General features: G+C 37.8%; 1 protein-coding gene across 3 annotated transcripts in view; it reads left to right on the top strand.

The window, feature by feature from the left end:
- The first annotated feature begins 8106 nt into the window (after nucleotides 1–8106).
- The window catches only part of bnc2 (basonuclin 2), a 177267-nt gene continuing 166719 nt past the window's right edge, over nucleotides 8107–18654 (top strand). For 2 of the 3 annotated variants that reach the window (XM_056459078.1, XM_056459066.1), the window contains exon 1: nucleotides 8109–8608. In XM_056459078.1, coding sequence (XP_056315053.1) covers nucleotides 8606–8608 — 3 coding nt within the window. In that variant the 5' untranslated portion in view covers nucleotides 8109–8605. Of the gene's footprint in view, nucleotides 8609–18654 lie in introns of all 3 variants that reach the window. The other variant, XM_056459086.1, reaches the window with a different exon arrangement.

The following is an 18654-nucleotide window of genomic DNA, read 5'->3' as shown; positions in this document are numbered from 1 at the left end:
GTATTATCTAATGTTACTAACATTTGTTTATGTCAACTAACACATTAATTATTGTGTCAACTATAATGTAACACGTTAATCTATGTTTTGTTTACTTTGTAAAGAGATTCATTAGAATGAGTTAACGCTGACAATGATTATGTAATGCTGAATAACAGTCATTGTTCAGTATTTGTTTAATTAAAATTAACAAAGAATAAGTAATGCTTAACAGATGTGTTGTTCACCATTAATTCATGTCAACTAATGCAAACATTAATTAATACACCCTTATTGTAAAGTGTTACCCTGAAGTCTAACCTCAAGCTTGTTAGCAGTAAATGTAGATTTTTTTCTCTCTCTAAATAATATTTAGTTACATATAGACTAACACAGATAATATAGTGTTTTGTGTAAGTACATAGATATTAAAGCTATTTATAATTCATAACCATATTTTATCTTTAAAGGTTGCCATTTGTGAATTCTATGGTGGCCGAGAGAGCTTAATGTGCTGCAATTTAAGAAAACACGCGCAATTACAAAAAAATGCAGTCAAATTGAGAAAATATCTTCATCTGTTTGACAGCACACATGCTGCAAATCCTCACAACACAAACACATTTTTAAAAAACGCGCTGCATTTTCGCACCATGCAAACAAATTAATAAAACACGCTGCATTTTCTCACAATGCAAAAAATTTACGAAAACGCACTGCATTCATTTAAAAATTACTCAGAACACAATGGAAATCTTTCAAGGTGACCCTAAAACGTAACAAACCGGGCTATTTAGGTTATGGTTATTTAGGCAAATAATTACTAAAGACAATGGAATCGAGATAATAAAATAAACAAACAAAAAACTCACCTTTCAAAGATCATCTACAACTTCACTGAGCAATAGTCGCGGCACAGCGCCGTACATCACGCTTTTGAGTCCCCTCAAAACATTTCCTAAAACATTCTTTTTGTGAGAAATGCAGTGCGTTTTCGTAAAATGTTTGTACGTTTTATCAATTTGTTTGCGTTGTGTAAAAAATGCAGTGCGTTTTTTTTAAATGTGTTTGCTTTGTGAGGATTTGCAGCACGTGTGCTGTCAAACAGATGAAGACCTTTTCTCATTTAGCTGGCATTTTTGTAATTGCACCTGTTTTCTTAAACTGCAGCACTTTAAGCTCTCTCGACCACTGTAGAATTCACATAAATGGTAAATAACATTCGCAAACATATTTTGAAAATGTAAATTCCTCCTGTATCTCTTGCCCATATCACTCATAATCTTCAATTACTCCAGGTGTGTGGCACTCTTTCTCTTGATTTAGCCTAAAGTTAAATACATATTTCTCAATGTACCTATTTAGAAATGAAGCTCCTTAAGAGTCTACCCTGGTTGTTTATCTTGTTGGAAACAATGTAAATTATCATACCCCCTCGCACAATTTTTTCATTGATTAATGGTTGTATAATGGTATCTAAACAACTGTGCCTGTCCTCGTTGGCTAGAGTCATATCATAGTCAAAAGGCTAGATGATTAAAACCACAGAAACAAGATTAGACAGATATAAAGGAGGTTGCAGGAGTGCAACAGACAGCAGGTCATCTGCTTTGGAGCTTGCATGCTCTCTTGCTCCAGAAGAAGTCAATTGACTTAGCGTGATTAGGCTTTTCTCTGACCCGCAAACAGTGCCTCTCATTAGGATGCTCATTTGAGCTGCGATTTCAGAGGCAGTAGACTGGCTGGTAATTTGCAACATCTGCCCCTTTTAGGAACACAGAGACACATGGCACTTTTGAATCAACTTTTTCTTTTTTACCCAACAAAGCCCTTTGTTTACTGCTGATAGTTACCAGTCATCCATTCCGAATGTGATTTTACATGCTCTCTCTGGCACTAATATCAGTTTCTGTTCAACAGCCTCCAACAGCGGCCAAACGTCACAAATGTAACATGCTCCATTTACAACCCCCAAGGCCTGTAAAAAGTTCAGATCAACAGAAAACCACGCAAATGCTGCTCAAGTGGGAAATAAATGTACTGTTTTTTCATTTTTTTATCTGGTCTGAAAACAACAAATGATAAAAGAAAATGGATAATTTAATTATAATTAATTAAAAATAAAAAGGATGATCTATGAGTTGTCTTAATTTAGATTATTTAACACATGTAAATAATTTCTTTCAAACCACACGCATATTGTACTAAATATTCATTTCAGTTGCTTATAAATGACATACAGGTTGCTCTTAAGAATTCATTTCTTTTAATCAATCAATTGCATTAATATTTAATTGATTTAATAGTGAGAATGAGTTTTCAATTTCTAGAACATTACAACTAGAACATGAAATCCTAGCTTGACGAATGCTGATCCTGTCTATCCTCTTTGCTATCGCACCAGTATTTCTGATGTGATGTAAAATAAAATGATTCCATTTAACTCATCTGTTCCTCCTTCTCTGTGTCACTGAGAAACAGAGATGTATTCACAACCGAATCACCGTGCTGCACATGAAATCAGGAAGCGTCGACAATCCCTCGGTGGGCTGAGTAGGCAGAGCACGGGAAGTATTTCACCACAGAGGATTGGGAAAGCCCCGGTTCTCCGCCTGCAATCTGAGGTAGGAGGACTGTCATCTGCTGCTGTGCGTTTACCTTTGATAAAGAGGACAGGAAAAAGACATGCTTTATAATGTTCTAAAAACATACAAGACTCTCGCTTTGTAGACATGCTAGCTGCAAACCTGGCAGTGTCACTTTGGAATGGAAATGAGAGACATTTTAAAGAGAAGCACACAGCATCATTTCCCAAAGGATGAATATGTGGGTGAGCAAATTCAGTCAAGATAATGTAGATAATGTGCCTTAAACTTGATTCTGACAGTACATGTGCCTCAGGATATTGGTTTTAAAAAAAGAAAAGGAATTTTATGCTATCCATCTACCCACACACATTGTTTTATCTTGAAATGTAACCAAGGAATATTCGGAATATTTAAACGTATAAAAATGAGGATGTGCATAGAAAAAGTGTCAACCAAAAAAAAGTAATAATTAAGGGTAATAATAGAATTGAAGGATAATAAGGGCTCTACATTATATATATATATATATATATATATATATATATATATATATATATATATATATATATATATATATATATATATATATATATCGCAGTGCATTTTAATTCTTAACCATTTGGCAATTCTTAATCTTCATTCATTCATTCATTTTCTTTTCAGTTTAGTCCCATTATTAATCTGGGGTCACCACATCGGAATGAACCGCCAACTTGTCCAGCATATGTTTTAAATAGCGGATCCTCTTCCAGCTGCACCCCATCACCCATCACATCCAGCATCAACAGATCCATACACACTCATTCACACTCATACACAACAGAAAATTTTAGCTTACCCAATTTACCTATACCACATGTCTTTGGACTTGTGAGGGAAACCAGAGCACCCAGAGGAAACCCACGCGAACACAGGGAGAACATGCAAACTCCACACAGAAATGCCAACTGACCAGAGGCTCGAACCAGCAACCTTCTTGCTGCGAGGCAACAGTGATACCCACTGCACCATCATTCTTAATCTTAGAACATTGAAATATTTATTGTTAATAATTATTAATAATTTATTTGTGTTCCTTTATAATCTTGTAACCTTCATAATCAAAATAAAGTCCATTCCTTTTTATTCAGTGATATTTTATTGACTGGTGCAAAAGCAGGAAAACTTGCCACTCACATGTGATCACAACAGCAAACCACAACAATCCAATTATTTGGACTAAACTCAAGTACCACCCTGGAAGTGGAGTGAAAAGCAGTTTTATTAAAGGGGTGGTCTAAGTGCCGGAGGCTGGAAGCTGGACCTCAGCGGAGACTCGTCTGTCCCTGGAGCGTCACAGGAATCAGTCTCATGCTCTCCACTCCTCCATGACCACCACAGTAGCTGCTCACGATACGGCCTGGTCCAGGATATGGAAATCTTGGGATCATCTCGTCGCTGGTCTTGGATCGAATCAGTGGCGTTGCTTGGTCTGAGGGTCTCGGGATAAGTATCCCCAGTTGGAAATAGAGAATAAAGAGAATAATTAGCGTAGCTGCTGTTCATAGGGTATATAAAGATGAAGGTATGTGCTCTGTGTGGAGCACATTTATGTATCATACCGCTAAGTGATGCACTGAGTGTATGCTTTACTAAAGAGATAGGTCTTTAATTTAGTTTTGAACTGTGAGAGTGTGTCTGAGCCTCGGATGTTATCAGGAAGGCTATTCCAGAGTTTAGGAGCCATAAATGAGAAGGCTCGACCTCCTTTGCTTGACTTTGCTATTCTATGTACTACCAGAAGCCCTGAGTTTTGAGATCTTAAAGAGCGGGTTGGATTGTAGCGTGACAGAAGGTTGGTTATATAAACAGGAGCTAGGTTTTTTAAAGCTTTATAGGTAAGAAGCAGTATTTAAAATTCAATACGAAACTTAACAGGCAGCCAGTGTAAGGAGGATAAAATTGGGGTGATATGATCAAATTTCCTAGACCTGGTAAGAACTCTGGCTGCTGCATTTTGTACTAGTTGAAGTTTAATAATAGAGGATGCTGGGCAGCCAGCAAACAGAGCATTACAGTAGTCCAGCCTTGAAGTCATAAAAGCATGAACTAGCTTTTCTGCATCTGAGATGGATAGTATACTTCGTAACTTAGCGATATTTCTCAGATGATGAGCATAAATAAGCACATGATAGCTTACTATTCATTCTGCATTTGTTGATCTCAGCTTTCAGTTTAAAGAAGTTTTTAAGTTGTCAAAGTTCTTAACATTCCAAACAAGTCATGATGGTGATGAAGAAACTAACATTTATGCTCACTGCCATTCAGTCAGACTGTGAATCTGTCATTCAGTTCAATTTCAATATAAATACTTTAAAAATGAAATAAATATCTCAAAATTACAACAACAAAAAAAAAAAAAGACAGGAGATAATCTAATAAAATAGGGGTTAATGTTAAGCTTGGGCAACTGTTATAGACTCACCACCTCACTAAAATCACAATCCTCAGAATACTAATCACCTGCACCTGCACCTCATCAACACACTCATCAGCACCTGTATACAGTAAAACACTTCCTAGTCCCTCACTGTCTAGTCTTCTTGATGGACTATAGATCTACTTACTACCAGCAATTACTATTAATATACTAGCCATGTCCTCTCCTCATGTCTCCATCATCATTGTCTAAAAAGTATGTACAAACCATCTCCCCTATTGAATCCACAATCTCCACCATCATTTGAATTAAATTATCTGCCATTTGTTCACTCATTAGACTTGAACTTACCTCAGCATGTAAAAAAAACAGTGTTTCGTCTCAACTGATTTCCGCCTTTTCTATTATTGTTACATAGAAATGATATGTATAACCATATATTATCATTTGTTGGTGGTTGTTTATGTGATTTATGATGGCACACATTTGTATAATGACATGAATGTGACATGCTTTCTGTCCTCATATTTTAAAGTATTTTAATTTATACTTAAAAGGGTTTTTTTTCCTGATTCAAAATTTGCCACAGGTTTCCTGTGAGGTTTGGGTTTAGGGGTAGGGTAAGGCCATGTAGTAAGCATTTATTGCAGTATATGATACATAACGCATATTAAGTGAACATAAGGCCTTTACCAAAACCACCAGCAGTGGCAGTAAGTCATTTATTCTGCACCATGTCTTACAACCTACAAAGCTGCATCTCTCCACTTTCCCATCGGCAAACCTGTCATCACGCGGCCATCCGCCTGCATGCAACTCACCCCAAGCTCCCACAGAATGCTCCGCATCCCAGGACAAGCTCCACTGTTGAGCATTTGTCCCCAGTGCATGAGTCTCTGGCTCCATCTGATGACCTTCTAACTGTCTTCAGCAAGCAGTGGGTTCGGATAATGAGGGGATTGATAAGAGGGCTCTCTTCCTGTGGGCGATGGGGGGAGAAAGGGGAGCCAGCGGGGTGGAGGGAGCAATGCTTGCCCCATGTGTCTCTGTTGAATTGTGGGAAAGAGGAGTGAAGTGGTTCCCCTACAGGCTGTATCAGATTTCCCCTGAGAGGATCATGCTGCTCAAATAATGTAAGCCCCTGGCAAACACAGTGAACCTTTTCACTTCTTTGTTTTTGTTTATGCTTATGAATGTGTGCTAAGAGGTGTCCATGGCCATTATCATGTGAAAGTATGGCATCTTGAGTGAAGCTAACAAGTATGTACTTTGTTTCCTTCCACTGTGAATCAGTGTTCCTGCTATGGTGTCGAAAGTTTACACCAGAGAAGAAATCAATGGTAAAAATGACTTCCATATTGTGGGTGGATGGTGAGAGTAGTGAAGAGCACGTGGCCTCCTCTCCTAAGTCAAGCGACACCATTAGCTTGACATTTTCCTGAGTGCCCATAAACAGGAAATACGTGTGGCATTTATTGAACAGACACACAGTCTATGACAGCTGATGACCCTCCCAAAGGACCAAAAACGGGTAGAAGGTTCAATAGCTCATCATCAACTGCCCTTTGAGTAATTAGACAATTGGAAGGGGTCTGACATAAACCAATACTTATAGTCTGGTCCCACAGGTGGCTTTTTGCAGCTGATTTCAGGAAGAAAGCCGCTTTAATGTCATGTTTTTCTTGAGCAAATAAAGGAGTCAAGCTGCTGATCTCATAACTAGTGGACGCCACTTGTTCATTGCCCTTAGATGATGGCTTGCCACTTGATGGTAATGCTTAATTGACTGCATTTATTCAGGGAAATCAGAAGAATAAAAACTAGTATAATATATAATATGCAAGAAGCCACGTCTACTAGCTAAAAGTTCTATAAAAAAAAATCAGACACAGAGTTAGTTATTTGTAGCACTTTATGCTAGGAAACTGAACCCATGTGAACATGCTAATGTATCCATTACTCATAATTCTTTAAAGGTCTATTTTCTCTGTTCTGTTGTTTAATATCAGAGAGCAATGTACAGTAATATCTCATTTAATTAGGGATTTAAGCTCTCTAACTACTGGGCATATGGTATTTACTCTGCCATGGCCTTGCACATCAGATGAATATGCATATCCTGGGAGTGTGTAGCTTGTTACCCTAGAACGAATTCTACACAAGTTTAATCCCTGATCTATTATTTACCTCTTGACCAAACATGTGAGTGGGGCTTGTAGGCACTCAGCTTGATCAAAATGACTGCCTTGGGATTTAGGGGCTTCTATTGGTCCAAAGGAGAAGTCTGTCATTTGACTTTCCTCATCCTTCACTCTTGAGAATCAAGCTCAGTGCGCACTGTAAGAAAAAACGAAACAAGTCCATAATTAAACATTTATAAGCGCTCTGTTCAGACAGTCTGGGGACACAAGTTTGGAAGATATATAGGAAATCAGTGTCCTCAAACATCTCTAAAGCAAAATATCTTAGAGATTTGTGTGTGTATGGGTTTGCGTGTGTGTGTGTGTGTGTGTGTGCGTGTGTGTGTGTGTGTGTGTGTGTGTGTGTGTGTGTGTGTGTGTGTGTGTGTGTGTGTGTGTGTGTGTGCGTGTGTGTGTGTGTGTGTGTGTGTGCTGTATGCACACAAGCATATGTGTGTTTTAGGGGGACTCTCATTTAACTGACATTAAAGCATTTAAAAGAAGGCTGATGATGACAAAAAATTATTCAAACTCATTTAAAAAAAAAATCATTGATTTACACAGCACTAAAAAAATCCAACAGTATTCTGCCCATTTGTTGTAAAGTCAGTGAACAAGTCAGTTCCTGTGATACCTTTTAAAGTTTTTTTTTCTATTTAGAAATGTAAAAAAAAAAGAAAAAAAAAAGAAAAAGAGGCAAAGGAAGAAACACTTTCTATATTAGTAGCCTATATAATACCCTACCTAAAGTAGACTAAACTATATTAATGAACAGACTAGAAGATTTTTAAAAAAATCCAATTAGATAATAAGATAATTAGCACAATTTGCAATATTTTTAATAAATTATCAGCTCCTCTAGAAGGTAATGCACTACCAACTACACAAGACTAAAATATATTACCACGTTCCTTTGGATGTAATGCAGCAGTCAGAGAGAGCTGACTATGCAGAAGAAATAGCCGGGAGTGAGTAAGACAGTCAGTTTTCTCTTCCCGGACAGCCAGAGATTTACCCCGCTGCTTCAAACTACCCACCCACTTTAGTCCCGCTTCTGTCCCGCTTCGGTCCCGGTGGAGTGGCTTATACGAGCGGATCTGGAACAGCGGAACCAGCGCTGGGCTTCTTGATCCACCGAACAGCTTATATTTCTGCCAACGGGCTTCTTTCGCTTTACAGAGACCCGGTACATGCGAATGACGAGAGCGTAGTGATTCCGTTTTTTATCAGTGTTGTTTCTTTTCCTAACGATGACGGACTGCTGCTGGTTTCGTTGCTAATATTATAATCGCTTTAAAAAAGTGAGCGGACAAACATAAAGTTTTGAGTGAGTTTAGTGAGATTTGCGTAAAGAAGAGGAGAGGGAAGAGGATAGAGTCCCCCCACATGAGGGCGAGATCTGACTGAACTTCATTTAGCCATTCACACAATATGAAGAAATGGTGAGTATGACCGAACAACACACGAACACTTTACATTAATGACATTAAGGAACATTATTGTAGCGCTCATTAAGTGATCATTACGTCACGTGCAATTAAATTGTCACAAGTCCTAAAAGTTCCAAATAAATGAGCGTAATTCTGTTTTGCGGTATATTGTCTCTAAAAGACTTAGACTCTAAAAGTTTCCGAAAAAGGTTTAGTTGGTTAGGACTAATGCGAAAATCGACCGCCCTCAGCATGTTTACAAACTAAAGTTAAAGATAAACTGCCTTACCTAAATCTCACCCTTTCCTTATTACTGTACATCTTAATAAACACACATAACCTGCTTGCACAAAGTCGCTTTTGTGTAAAAAAAAAATATTAAAAATTATATTAATCAAAAATTCAAAAAGGTCATTTGAAAACTGTAAACACATTTATACAAATTTCATCGGTGACAATTTTGTTTGCTTGTTAACTACAACAGTCTATAATAAATAAAAATAACATGCAATAATAAAAAATATAAAAAAATAGCCTATTCCTGATCTAATATAGCCTTATAAAATCTTGAAATAATATTCTAATAATCTTAAAAAAAAAAAAGATAAAAAGCATCATGACTTCCGTATGAAATAAAATCTAATAAATGCACCCATAGTTTATGAATTACACAATAAAATTATCCATCCCTCATAAAAAAAACTTTTTAATCGTTTTTAACCAGCAACAATCATCATGATTCATTTTGAATGTATTAATCAGCTGAGCACCTACAACAGATCCAAATGAAAAACTTTATTTTATAAACTCATTACAGACAATTACAGTATTTTCTATTATTTTCTTTCATTCATTTATTTCACTTTGCTGAAATGAGGGGAAATGGTTTACAAGCGCAGGTGAACACTGAGGCATTTTACTCTCAGAAAACAGTGAAGCAAGGAGGGGATATCGCTGAATAGAGTATATACTACTAGGGGGAAAATCTTCCTGTTCCTCTACTTAAGGTTTTATGACTTTGCCGCTTTAAATTATTCTTTTTTTTTTTTCTTCCCTCTAATCTCAGCGGTTGTCTGTGATGGGGCACAATTGTTCAAGCACTGCAGTCAAGAATGCCAATTTGCATTCCAAGAGTGTCATTTGATGACTTTTATCTGCACGGCTCCCCGGACTTGTCTGGACACTTAACATTTCATCTGCTCCATGTCAGAAGTCAAACGCAGTTATGTCCCCCATCTCTATCTCTATCCTCCCCTTTCTCTTCTTCTTTGTCTTTCTCAGTCTCATCTCCTTTTTTTCTTAAAAAAAAAAATAAAGCATAGATTTAGGGAAGGAGTTTGGGAGAAATGAGAGGGTGTGTGAAAAGACGAAGGAGGAGGTAAAATGAAGAGGTACTTTCATGTTGCAGGCGCAGTCTAAGGCTGAACTTGTCAGCTGTGCTGGTGTGATTCTCCAGGGACTCTGGCAGAGTAAGAGGGTAGATGATGGTTAGACGGTTCAATAAGCGCACGGACAGGTAGCCCTAGTGACGTCCCCCGGAGACATTGTCTTAATGAAGAGCAGGTCCACTTAGCCCTGTGTTCTCTGACCCTCTGCCTACTCACCACACACACACACACACACACACACACACACACACACACACACACACACACTGCTCGTTTGATCTTCAGATCTCTTAAACCTTTCAGATGGTGAGAATTGTAAAAAATGTCAGTTTCTACATGAGTTTAAATGTAGGACTGCAAAAACGTATTACTATTATTCATAATAGTAGTAATCATACAATATAAATCAATATAAATAAAAACAAAGTGCTCATTGTTAAAAAAAACCCAAAAGCTTCATACGACTATGCTACCTCAATGAGGAAAAAATGGGAAATGCAGCAAGAATTTGCTCTGCTGAAACTCATCCATGTCCACCATGATCGAGAGATGATTTGTTACGTGTGGATGGGGTGAGAGGTACAACAGGTTGGTCATGACACTTACAAAACAGAAAAAGTGCCCTGCTCAAAAAAAAAAAGTTTCTAGGCTTCCTTTGATGTTAGGTACATTTGCATGTGTTCGAAAAGACCAGCTTTTTTAAAATGATTTTCTCTTCCTTTATCAGTCTGTGGATTCTTGTCACATGCTACCGTCATGGTAGTCCATTGAAACCAGAAATATAGATAAATTATTTTACATTGTATTTAAAAACAAACAAACAAAACAATTTATGGTCACACTTTACAACAAAATAGTTTTTACTAACATGAACCAAGAATGTACGTTGCTTGTACAGCATTTAATACTTCAACATTTACTAATGCAGTATTAAAATCCATAGTTGTGCTTGTTAAAATTAGTTAATGGACTGTGAGTTAACGTGAATGACTTCACGTTCATTAATTAGTGTAAATAAAGATGAATGAATAATGTAATAAATATTATTGTTCATCGTTTGTTTTTGTGAGTAAACACATTAGCTAACAATAACTAATAGAACTTTATTGTGAAGATTTTAGCTTTTGGAAAAAAGGCACTACAGTAAAGAGAGCATGCTGAAATAATTAGGCTTTGTTTTTTATTAGGTGTGTTACCCTGTATTTTCTAATGCAGCCTCAGAACACCTCCAATCAGATAGATCAGTGGTGTTTTGAAAGATCATTTATGAATTTAGCAGGAAACACGAAATCAGAGAAATCATTTGAGTAAAATCAGAGATGATGGATCACATAAATTGTGTTATTTCTGTTGTGACAACATTATTATTATTATTATTTGGTTTTGAGGTTTTGTGCTTTTGTGCACAAAATAATAAAGTTTCCAACATAAACACTTTTAAAAAAATGAAACCAGCAAATTAAGTGATTTTTTTCACAACAAGAGAATGTGCTCCCTGCGTTTTTCTGTGATTCATTGCCAAGAGTATTGTGTTGCGGAATAGCTGTAAATGTTGAGGTAAAACAGAAATGCTCGAGTGTGTCAGCTGCTAGACCTGGATTGATGACCTGAGGAAATGATAGTTTAAGGGTAACCTCTGCTCTCTTAAAGAACTAAGACAATAATTCACTTCTTTTCATAGAATGAAGCTAGCTGGGCTGGGGTTGTTGTGGATCTACAAGCTAGCACAAAACAGAAGCCTCACAGCGACTAAAGTACTCAGTTGGGAGATGTATGATTATTGTAGGTGATTTATTTTTTATAGTTTATATGGAGGTACTACAGAATAAGATGTTTCACATTATACAGTATGTGCAGAATGTGCTGGAAAAAAAGCGGAACGATAGGATATGGAATTTATAGCATTTGCGTCTTAATAAAAAAGAGCAAGGATAGATCTGTTTAGAGACCCTGTGAAGAGGAAAGGTTTGATTAAAAACTGTCACTTCAGAAAGGTCTTGGACTAGAGTCCTGAAAGAAATCAGATATGGCAAGATAAGTGGTATGTCTTAAAATACATTTCACACACTGCAGCAAATAGGCAAGTGAATGTACATAACTGAGGTATTGTATGTATGTAACATACTCGTTAGTAATTTTAAGAATTAATCTGGATATAAAACTGCTTTCCATTCAAGCTTTGTGTTCACTTATGTACATCTTAAAATCTAAAATGAGTTTTTCGAACTCATTTTGTAGACGTTTGAGACTCGTGGTTCTTTTTTATACATTAACTTTGAGGAACTTACTTAGTGACTTTTATTAGAAGAACATTGGCCAATTTGTGAGGAAACTATGATTTAGTATCATTTATTTATTACAAACTACCCCTCTAAATTTCTCAGTAATTTTCTATGCTTTGAGTTCATTTACACTAGGTGTGTTGATAAATAATAAAAAGTGTTCAAGTGTGTGTGTGCAGAAAGGGGGACAGTGCAGCTTTTGAGCAGACAGAAACGCTGCGTCTCAGAGAGCTCTTTCATGTGACTGTAGCATTCCACTAATGCAGTCACAGCAGCGATGCACAAGACGAGACATGCGTCCCGTTCTTCTCTTACCATCAGTCTCATCAGTCCCACTCTCTTTTTCTTTCTCTGACCCTAACATTTATGCTAGAATTCCTCTCAGCATCTGTAGAATTGGAAAGTCAAACAGGTTCACGCACACACAGGCAAGAACTTTAAACAATAATACACATCGACACTCACAGTAACTCTTGTTCTCAATTGTAGCAAGTCCTAATATATATAATATTTCTGTAACTTTTTTTATACAGAAATGTCTCTGTTTTTGTTCTGTGTTGATGCTTTCTATCCATTTCATTAATGTCCGTGCAGCCTCTCTGTCTGAGATTGAGGGAACAATAACAAAACAGCCCCACTGTCACCGTTATTAGATTCCAGCTTCTTTACCAGGCAACCTCATATTAAAAGAGAGAGAGGGAGAGGTGAGGGAAATGAGCCGTGCATAGAGTTTGCTGAGTGTGTCAAGGACATGTGCCACATGTTGATAGAACTGAAGACCAGGGGTGATTATGACACAGGGCGGGGGGAAGAGGGTTCTGGTCAGACTTCTCCGCTGGAGAAGTTTACTGCTAACACAAACAGTTAGTGTAGGAATTCATTTTCTAATAGGTGTCTAGATGAAAGGGGGATGCTTGCACTTACAGAGCAAATATGTACACAAGCGTTTCTATCTTTTTTTTGTATGGTTAAAAAAAATAATAATTGGGGAAGCTTATTAGTCTGTTCGCCTTGAAGCTTCAATAAGACTGCATTTCATCGTGTATATAAGTTCAGAACAACTTTCATCACACTTTTTGTGTCTGCGTTTTAAGAGCCTCCACATTTTATATTTCACACTTGCAGAAGAGCTTTGGTGACATTCTTTATTGCGGTCTGGTCTCATAGATAGCAGCGTCATACCCTCAAGACTTCAAAAAACTGCAGCAGAGCTCATTAACAACTTCTTTTTTAAAGGACAATGTGGAGAAAAAATAGAATCATTTTAAATAAAACAGTGTATTATATACAATTCTTATTTTAGAGAAAACCATTAATTTGACAAAATTTTGAGGTGAATACAGGCTAAGAGCAGTGGAATACTACATGTATTTATTTATTTTTATTAAGATAGTGAATAATTCTCTTGTTCGAACTTAACTTGTATTGCACTCGTTTATCAAAGTGACATAAGATAAAACTTTTAAAATGACTTGAAATTGGACCAATATAAAGTTCCAGTGAATCAACCAGTGTGCGATTGTCTTTGGCATTAAGTTTAAAAACTGAAGCTTCTCTAATAGAATAATATGCTTTTCTTTAGCGTTAAGAGCACTTTTGAGGTATGTTTAGTGTTAATGGATTCTGTGAAGAAAGACTTTTTTAAAGATGGATGATTTTGTGATGGTATTTATGATATTTGCATTATGTTCCTCCACTGATAAAACACCCTGCGTAATTACCAACATTAACATGACGCTAAGCAAGTTTTAGCTACTGAACTATTTCTTACATTTCCAAACTACAGTAAAGGCTAATATCTCACCTGGAAAGCCTTGGGGATAAATGCAATAACAGCATTTTTTCATTAGGTCTTTTCTCCTGGCCTGCTTTATCTTCCTCCTTTCCTACATGCTAGTAACCCAACACCATTGGAAACAAGCGAACAGCTCTGGCACTAGTGTAGATCCTCAAAATGTTTCTCGCTATGAGACACTTTTTTAATTTCTTTATAGATATATAACTGTGTGCTATAGTGAAGCGAAGGCTGCTAATCGATATTCTCTTATTGGGTTTGTGGTTTTGGTCAAATATCTCTCTTGGTTGTGCCTCAGGTGAGGGGCAGCAGACTAATAAAGCATGTTGTGTCTCAGGGGCAGAAGCAGGGATGAGTATGGATTAGTCAGTGTACCCTTCCTGTGAACATACAGTACAACTCGAATCTAGAGCTCTCCCTCTCTCTCTCTCTGTCTCTGTATGGAAGGCTTTATTCATGTCCTAATGGAGCAGAGAGTCAGCACATGTCAAATAGAGATGAAGGAGGTCTGCAGAAATGCTCTCCTGCCTGTATGTTTGTCCTTGGTTAAGTCGGATTGCCTGTGGCCAATCCTGTGTGGCTGATGTCTGAGGAAAGTTATGAAAGGAGCCATTCTATTTAGTAGCTCTGAGCTTAGAGATTAGGACACTGAACTATGCTTTAGTAACATTTATGGGGTATTTAAAGACCTTATTGTAAAAGGTTTGCTGATGTGTGTTATTAAACGTTTATGTACTGAAACAGCAAGTGATCTAAAGGGTGTCAGAACGTTTTACCAATAATAATAATATATGTAGATTTGAACTGTAATACCTGGGTTTTCTCTTGAATAAGTAGATAGATAAGCTCAAATACACTCAAAGAGAGGGGAAGTGAGACATAAAGAGTGGCACTCGCAAGCCAAGCTATTATTACAGACTAGAGCACTCTGTCATAAATACTCATAATTAGATGCTTCCAAAGACCTAATAATTTAGCCATGTAACACAAAGTATCTTGAGTGGCAGAGTCACTTTCCTCTTTCCTCAGCTTTATTTACTGCTGAAGTGAGCCAGTAGTCTCTGTTTCTGCTTATAACTCGCTAATGGAAGGGTTGGTTAGTACAGTAGCTTGGCAAGTGACACCCTATACGATTTCCCCTTTCAGTGGTGTCGTCTGAGCAAGTCTTGTGTTCATGTTTTCACATGTAAACACCACTCTGTTCCACTCTAATGGTTCCGGCCTCTTTTATGAGCTATGAACATTTCAGCTGCTTTTTGATATAAGGAAATAACACTAGACAGCTCTGCACAACTCTTTTCTGGGCAAAGGATCTTCATCGAATACCATTCCAACTGTCAATCTCATTATTTTACACTTATTTGCAAGATGTATAGTATGTTGATCTTTCAGATCGCACTGGTCAGGTACATTAAATGTTAAGAGCATACTGGCATATTGCATTGTGCCTTTGTACCTTTCATCCAGCATGTCTTTGAGAGGCTTTAGTTGAAGCAGTCTAGGAGTTCCCCAGTCTCCCACTTCAAAGCTTCTTGCATCTTCCATCCAGCCATAGTCCAACTAGTCTATAATGTCAGGTTTAGATTGAAGGTTTCATTAGCTCTTCCCAGTTTGAGTACATGGAGCCACCCAATAATTCTAGCAGTTGGTGAGATGAATTGCTATGTTGTTGGTGTGTACTCTGGAAGAAAGCATTAGTTCATGATTGTGACCTAATGCCTAGATTAAGCTGAAAAGTTCACTCACCGGCTACTTTATTAGGTACACTGTCCAACTGCTCTTTAACGCAAATTTCTAAGCAGCCAATCACATGACAGCAACGCATTGCATGTAGGCATCTAGACATGTTCAAGACAATCAGCAGCAGTTCAAACCATCAGAATGTGGAAGAAAGGTGATTTAAGTGACTTTGAATGTGGCATGGTTTTTGGCATCAGATGGGCTGGTCTGAGTATTTCAGAAACTGCTGATCTACTGGGATTTTCACACACAACCATCTTTAGGGTTTACAAAGGTCTGATAAAAGAGAAAATATACAGTGAGCAGCAGTTCTGTGAGCGCAAATGCTTAGTTGATGCTAGAGGTCTGAGAAGAATGACCAGACTGGATAGAAAAGCAACAGTAGCTCAAATAACCACTTGTTACAACCGGGGCATGCAGAAGAGCATCTCTGATTACGCAACTCATCAAACCTTGAGGCGGATGGGCTACAGCAAGAGAAGACCACATCGGGTGCCACTCCTGTCAGCTAAGAACAGGAAACTGAGGCTACAATTCACACAGACTCACCAAAATTAGACAATAAAAGATTGGAATAACGTTGCCTGGTCTGATGAGTCTCAATTTCTGCTGAGACATACAGATGGTAGGGTCAGAATTTGGCATCAACAACATAAAGGCATGGATCCATCCTGCCGTTTTACAGTGGTTCAGGCTGATGTTTGGGGTGTAATGCTGTGGGGGATATTTTCTTGGCACACTTTGGGCCCATTAATACCAATTGAGTATCGTGTCAATGCCACAACCTACCTGAGTATTGTTGCTGACCATGTCCATCCCTTTATGACCACAGTGTACCGATCTTCTGATTTCTACTTCCAGCAAGATAAAGCGCCATGTCATAAAGCGTGAATCATCTCAGACTGGTTTCTTGAACATGACAATGAGTTCACTGTACTCAAATGGCCTCCACAGACACCAGAGCTCAATCCAATTGAGCACCTTTTTTGACGTGGTGGAATGGGAGATTCGCATCATGGGTGTGCAGCTGACAAATCTGCAGCAACTGCGTGATGCTCTCATGACAATATGGACCAAAATCTTGAGTAATTTTCCAGTACCTTGTTGAATCTATGCCACAAAAGATTAAGGCAGTTCTAAATGGAAAAGGGGGTCCAACCTGGCACTAGTAAAATGTACCTAATAAAGTGGCTGGTGAGTGTATGTTTCAGTTGTTGTCCACTGCATTATTCTAATTTTATGTAAATGTTATCCGCAGTAATGTCCATTGTGGATGGAAATGAATTAAACTTCTTTGCACATCCATTTCAGACACTTGACTATATTCTTTCTCTATCAAATGCAATAAATACACAGTTTATTATTTCAGAGCTGGCTAAAAGTTTAATTTAAAATTAAATGTATTAAATGTAATGTATTAAAGTAAGTGTATTTGCCTTTTTCCATTGTTCAGTTGTTACAACTGTCTGTGTGATTTATGTGCATTTAATCAATGCAATGTTTTGCATACAACTTTTGAAAACAATGGCTTACAGTAAGTAGCTTTATCTTACACTTTGTGTAACCGAATTCTGTAATCTACTGCATGATAAAAAAAAATATTATGGAGTAGACTAGAATCCAGCTACACAAAATGTCACTACCAGTTTTGACTTTTTAGCCATTATAGTCTTTTGAAGGACATGCGGGATTGCACATTTTGCACAGTCCTTGCAACAGCTCAGAATAAACACAAAAGAAGGTGATAACAACAAAAATATGTGGCGGTATATGGTGGAGGGTTGTCGCGGACGAAAGTGAAAATGGTTGGGGAGTCGCGGAAGAAAGCAAAAGTAAACAGCGGACGGGGAGGAGGGTGGTTGAGGAGTGAGGAGGAGGATCGGTAAAATGAGGAGCTGGATCCGGATCTAGCATGTTCCAACACAAATTAAGTCCTGTATATATGTTGCCAGTAATTTTGAGACATCCCTCCAAATCATTTAATTCTGAGGTTCCAATCACTTTCATGGCTGCAAAGTCTATATAATTGAGCACCTAGGCAAGCAGACTGTTTCTATTAACATTCTCTTTCAGGGCTCTGTGTGGCTGAGATACAGCGTACAGATGTCAAAGAACTATAGCACTGACTGAAACGAACTGTGTTGCATCGGCCTTGCATCGGAGTCTGGTCCTGTCTGGACCAAAAAGCACATACAAGGGACAGTAGTCAGTTTTCTCAATGCACAAAGGGGAACTGAAACTTTTTATACACACATATAAACCATAAACAAAGCAGCGTTTAGTACCTTTTTCCACTACAAAGAGATTTGTGAATGGCTTCATGTGTTCCCTCTTGAATCGTTTGCCTGGTTTTGTGACTGCTCTTGTTCTCACACTCTGATTTGTTGCTGAATAGCCAATCAGATCACTCTCGACAGTTGACAAAGATTCTGCATGCTGATTGAGAATGTCCCCTTTCTAGTTCCAAGATGATTATGCACCAGTGCCAAGTTCAGAAAGACATGTATGGGTGCGTTTGGCGTGGAGAAACTAGACTGGCCTGCACAGAGTCCTGACCTTAACCCAACAAAATATTTTGGGATGAATTAGTGCAGAGACTGCAAGCCAGGTCTTCTCATCTAACATCAGTGTTTGACCTCACAAATGTGCTTCTAGAAGAAAGGTAAAATGTTCATATAAACACACACCTAAACCTTGTGGAGAGCCTACCCAGAGAGTTTGAAGCTGTTATAGCTGCTAAGGGTGGACCAAATCCATATTAAACCAAGCGGATTACGACTGGGATGGCATTACAACTCAGATGCATGTAAGGGCAGATGCCCCAAAACCTTTGGCAAAATAATGTATATATTC

The sequence above is a fragment of the Danio aesculapii genome, chromosome 1, assembly GCF_903798145.1.
Source record: "Danio aesculapii chromosome 1, fDanAes4.1, whole genome shotgun sequence".
NCBI classification, from domain to species: Eukaryota; Metazoa; Chordata; class Actinopteri; order Cypriniformes; family Danionidae; genus Danio; species Danio aesculapii.
This window is presented reverse-complemented; position numbering and strand designations above follow the sequence as displayed.